The sequence below is a fragment of the Lotus japonicus genome, unplaced genomic scaffold (assembly GCF_012489685.1).
Source record: "Lotus japonicus ecotype B-129 unplaced genomic scaffold, LjGifu_v1.2 AP026982.1".
Taxonomy (NCBI): domain Eukaryota; kingdom Viridiplantae; phylum Streptophyta; class Magnoliopsida; order Fabales; family Fabaceae; genus Lotus; species Lotus japonicus.
Genome location: NW_026645415.1, coordinates 121,879 through 127,127, shown reverse-complemented (window position 1 = coordinate 127,127; position 5,249 = coordinate 121,879). Strand labels below are relative to the sequence as shown.

General features: G+C 46.6%; 1 protein-coding gene across 1 annotated transcript; it reads right to left on the bottom strand.

The window, feature by feature from the left end:
- Positions 1-549: 549 nt before the first annotated feature.
- Positions 550-1,785, bottom strand: LOC130727324 (uncharacterized). Its single transcript, XM_057578435.1, has one exon. It carries the CDS (start codon positions 1,783-1,785, stop codon positions 550-552), a length of 1,236 nt encoding a protein of 411 aa, XP_057434418.1.
- Between the last annotated feature and the right edge of the window lie 3,464 nt (positions 1,786-5,249).

The window sequence follows — 5,249 nt, the reverse complement described above, 5'->3', positions numbered from 1 at the left end:
TGGCGATACGCTAGGTCGAATGAATCCCTTTGAGGAGAGATCATCCAATTGCTTTGCCAACTCTACCAACTCCGCTGGGGCCATACGATAAGGTGCCATCGATATTGGTCCAGTACCGGGCACAATGTCAATAGAGAACTCCGTCTCTCTGACTGGTGGCAAACCGGGTACATCTTCGGGAAACACATCGACATACTCCTGTACCACCAAGATATTGCGCACATCACCATCATGTTTCGCTTCGGCAACGATAGAGTTCACATACGCCGGTGAACCCTTCCCCAAGTTGTACGAGTTTAAGTAATCCGTAACACCGGGATCTGGGAATACTACCGCCTTGTTAGCACAATCTAAGAGCACGTGATATTGCGCTAACCAATCCATTCCCAAGATCACATCCAGTTCTTTGAGCCCTAAACAGACGAGGTTCGCAAAGAACTTCGATCCTCGTAAACCAACGGACATTGCAAGCATGCCGTGCGTGTAACTAGTCGATCAGCGGCAGGGTTGTCACCACCAGATCGAAGGGTAGGTCAGCAGTCAGTAACCCTAACCTCTCCACACAGTCCCAGCAATGAATGAGTGCGTGGCACCCGAATCAAATAAAACCATTAGTGATGTCCCAGCAATAAGACACGTACCCTGGATAAGGTCATCAGTAACAGCGGCCTGTTCGCCAGAAATAGCAAAGACACGACCTGGAGCAGATGGTCGTCTCCCTCTGGCGGTATTCAGCACTGGCTCAGCTTTAGCAGCACTCGGGCAATTTCTCTCCACATGTCCTGGTTTTCGGCATCTCCAGCATACAATCTCCTTGCCACATTCATTAGCATAGTGTCCTTTCTCATTGCACTTGTAGCAGGTCACATCTTCCTTTGAAACAGGGGCTGCTCCCCTCACAACATTTGGCACTTGGGCAGCTGGGCGCTGGTAAGGCTTTCTCATTGGCGCCTTGCCCTTATCGAACTTCCCCACTGGTCTCTGTCCATTGAATCTTCCCGGTTGATTCTGTCCCGGGCGTACTGATCCTCCGTTCTCTGGGCGGCCTCTCTGCCTGTTTTCCATAGCCTCGACTTCACGGGCCTTCTCCACTAGCTGTTGGTAGACCCTGATTCCCAAAGGCCTCACAGCCTTCTCAATCTCATTCCTCAACCCTCGCATGAACCTGTTGCATAGGTAAGCCTCATCTACCTGGTTCTGGAAGAATCGAAAGTGTTTGGATAGGGCTTCCAAACGTGCAGCATACTCTCCCACAGAGGTAGGTCCTTGCCTCAAGCTGAGGAACCTGTTCTCCATTTCTTCCCTTGCTGTTTCCGGGAAGTACTTATCCATGAAAGCCTTTCTGAAGGACTCCCAAGTGATGACCTCATGGTTGGCCATCATCAGCTGTCTGGCACTACGCCACCAATACTCAGCATCACCCTTCAGCATAAAAGTGGCCAAGTTGACCTTCTCGGCATCCGGGGTATGGAGTGCCTCAAAGATCTTCTCCATCTCCTGAACCCATAGATCAGCCTTTTCGGGTTCAGCTTCTCCTTGGAACTTGGGCGGTGCGTGCCGGTTGAAGTCTGTTCTCATGCGAATCTGATCTTGAGCCAATTCCCTCTCGGCTCGCTGAGCTCTTCGAGCTTCCTCCTCTGCTCTCCTATTATTCTCTTCTGCCTCTCGCTGAGCCTGGGCTGCAGTCTGGGCAGTAGTAACGACGACTTGCTGGGCGACGACCTGCGCCAGCTGGGCCATAGCCTGGGCCAACTGAGCGTTAGTGGGGTCCTGTCTTGGAGGCATCCTGCTTGAAATAGAACCACAAGCTAACGTCAGTGCCCACAATATCAATTAACTTTCAACAGTAAAATTAAGCTACCTTACCCCAAGTACCACGACAATGGTACTAACTTCAGACAATCTCAATCAAACAACCATCTTAGCACACAAGTCTACCCAACCTCACCGCGGAACTTTGAAAGCATCTTTATCAAAACAAAAACATCAACGAGTTCGGAAACTCGTAATCCCAAAACCCTTAGTGCTCTGGTTTCTCAACCGGAGCTCTGATACCACGATGTAACGCCCCGATTTCTCGTGCGTCACGGAAAACCGGATATCCATTTTCACAAAGAATTTTCGTCGTTCAATTAATTATTCTTAATTAATGACAAACCATTCATTATTACGAAAACCTCGAATGTTAAACCTCCTTTGTACTCCAATTGATCGTAATAAATAAATCATGGGCGAAGAATGAAATGAAACGTGGGTTCTATTAGCAGAAGATAAACTGTTTGAACCGGAAATGAAATAAAATAGCAAAATGAGACACTCGCCCATGCGAGGCCAATTATTCAAAATTAAGGGTACTCAAATATCCCCAACCGTTACAAAACTGAGTTGATAAAAAGTAAATAAAATATCTCGGCACGAAGCTCACTCCGCCCCAAGGATACCCTCAACTCTCTTCTTGGCGTCCCTCCCTTCTGGATTGGCAGGGTCTCCATCAGAACCCTCAAGCCACCCATTCCGCTGCTCCTTGGCCGGCGCTTGAGGCTTGGACACTACTTCTTCAGATGGGTCGAGCTCCACAGAAGAGACCCTCGAACCATCATCCTGGGGAATCTGAAATCGTGGAGGTGCGTAGGGATACGAATGGTTCCTCCATGTACGCGCTGGACCTCCATCACCCCTCCATACACGTCATAACTCGTCAACTCCGTGCCGCCGACATAAATCCTCCGAATCCCGGACGTGTCGGCCATCCAGGCTCGGTCTTCCTCCTCATTAAGGAGTTTCAGCTCCAGAATGTGGACTGACGACTGTGAAGTCAGCACCATCTACCCGCCCCCAAGTAAACACATAGCAAACAAGCAAGGGTCAGGTCTAAAAGGAAAACAACAAGAACATACAGTACAGTGGATATAAATGAACATCATCCGCTATCGAAATAATTCTCTTTCTCTTTAAAGTTTTAGATGTTAGTTAGTCACCTAACGATTCCTCACTTCGCACAACCCGCCAAACACTTCCATGGCCATCTTCGTGCTTCCGCAGAGGCACGGTAATCACGGTGACCGCAGTCAACCAAACACGTGGAGCCGCAATGATCTACAAAAATCACGGTGACCGCAGTCAACCAAACACGTGGAGCCGCAATGATCCACAAAAATCACGGGTGACCGCAGTCGACCCAAAATCTCCCTCGCGTGCAAGTCCATCGTTCTCATGGACCATAGTCTACCCGACCTATGTCCGTAAATTAATTAATTTCACTTGCAAGCGAGTCACAACAATATTAGTTCTTTTTCTCTTTGTTCTTAAGGCTCTAAGTCAGTCACCCTAAGTCTTTAGCTTAACCGCACACATTAAATAGCACCATTCACGATAACAAGGGAATTACAGCTAGGTGAGCGACCCTTGTTACCAATAATCACAACTTGAATCGTAGAAAGATCATCAAGTGATGTATCTTAAGACTTGTGCATCAAACGGTAGAAAAGAATTTACCGAACCCCCAAAAGTAGGGTTCGGCCGAACCTAAAGGAAGCCCTTAGGGTTTTCAAAAACATTTCTTTTCCTTCCCTTTGATCACATGTGTCCAAGTACAGCCCAAACAACACATTAGTCATACAAGATTTCAGCTTTCATCATCACACAAACATCAAGTTATGGCAAGTACTTCACTTAGCAAATTTTGCAAGCATGCATACAAATTTTCATAACATCAAGACCTCCACAAGGATTTAAATCCACAATTTCATGCATCATAATTTACCATAAATTGTCCCAACGAGAACTCATACGATATGAACATGAAAACGGAAGAAAAAGTGGTCCAATACCCCTAAATTGGGTTCGGCCAAGCCAAGTTTTAGACCTTAGGGTTTTGCAAATTTTTTTTCTTTCTTCCTTTTCATATTCACAAGCATAATATAGTCCCCAAACACCATCATATTCTCCCAGAAATTCCAGAACTCAAGTTTTCACATTGATCATGTTAGGAACACACATTCCATGAACCAAAATTAGCAAGTAAGCATGTGATCGTGTCATAGAAACATTGGACAGTAGAAACATGTCAAACAAGGCTTTGGAAGCATGAATTTCACTGCATAAAACGCAGAAACAAAAACACTCAGCCCTAACCTCATGAAATCGCATAGCAAGAATCACAATTTTTCAAGAAAGCTCATGTTATGACCTTATCCTACCCAAAAGATCCTAAGACCAGCCCTTACCTTGGGTTTTGGTCTGGAAAAAGAGGAGAATAATGAAGGTTGAAATAGCTTTCCTTGCTGTCCAAGTCTCCCTCTCTCCCAAACAGCTCTCTCTCTCGCGCACGGTCCTCTCTCTCTCGCGCACGGTCCGACGGTGGTGGCAAGGCTAGGAGCGGCGGCGGTTCAAGGGTGCAAAGGAAGGCTCTCTCACTCTTTTCTCTCCTGAGTTTTTCACGTAAGAGGTATCCAACTTCTGTTTTCAGAACAGAATGAGAAAAGAATTCTTTTCCCCCCCCTCCAAACCCTAAGCAGCTCGCGCCCCACCCTCCATCACTTGGGCTAGGGTTTTGTTTTTCCACAAGCCCGACCCAAGTCCAACCTTAACCCACCAGTCTAATTACCTAATCAGACCTGAAACTTACTAAAACCTAAGCCCTCAAAGGTAAATTCATAATTAAATACGGACTTAGAAGAAAAACAATGCAATAATTCTGCTGGCACTGTACAGCCGGAACTGCGTTCACTAAAACGGGGATATCTGGAGCTACAGATATCGGATCGACGCGAAACCACTTGGAGAATTTTATAGACTTGAAGGGCTACAACTATCATGAAGGAAGTTTCCCAAATGAAGTCGTTAAGACCTCTAAAAATTCACACAAGTTGACAGTTCTAATCTGCCAGTTATCAAACATAGCCAAAAACTTCAATTTTATTCAAACTTCCACAAAATTTGTTCCAAGTTGAACTTAGGGCCTTACATTCACTCTCTCACTCACGCTCTCCCTCAACCTCTCGACTCTTTCTCTCTTCCTCTCCAAGACCCATTTTTTCTTCTCTTCTGATTATTTCCCTAAGGTTGCAACACTACCAGCACCTTCTTCTCCTCCTGGTGACAACCACCACCGCCTGGTCACTCTCCTTCCAGAGGCTACACCATCACCACCGTTCATGTCTGATCTTTCTCTTCTTCTCCTTCCATGTGCAAACCACCATGGCATCACCCAAGCTAGCCACCACGCCAGCAGCCACGGTGACGCCGCC

What these genes read in the sequence shown, in the direction of transcription:
- LOC130727324 (XM_057578435.1), bottom strand. Translation starts at nt 1,785, where the DNA reads ATGCCTCCAAGACAGGACCCCACTAACGCTCAGTTGGCCCAGGCTATG.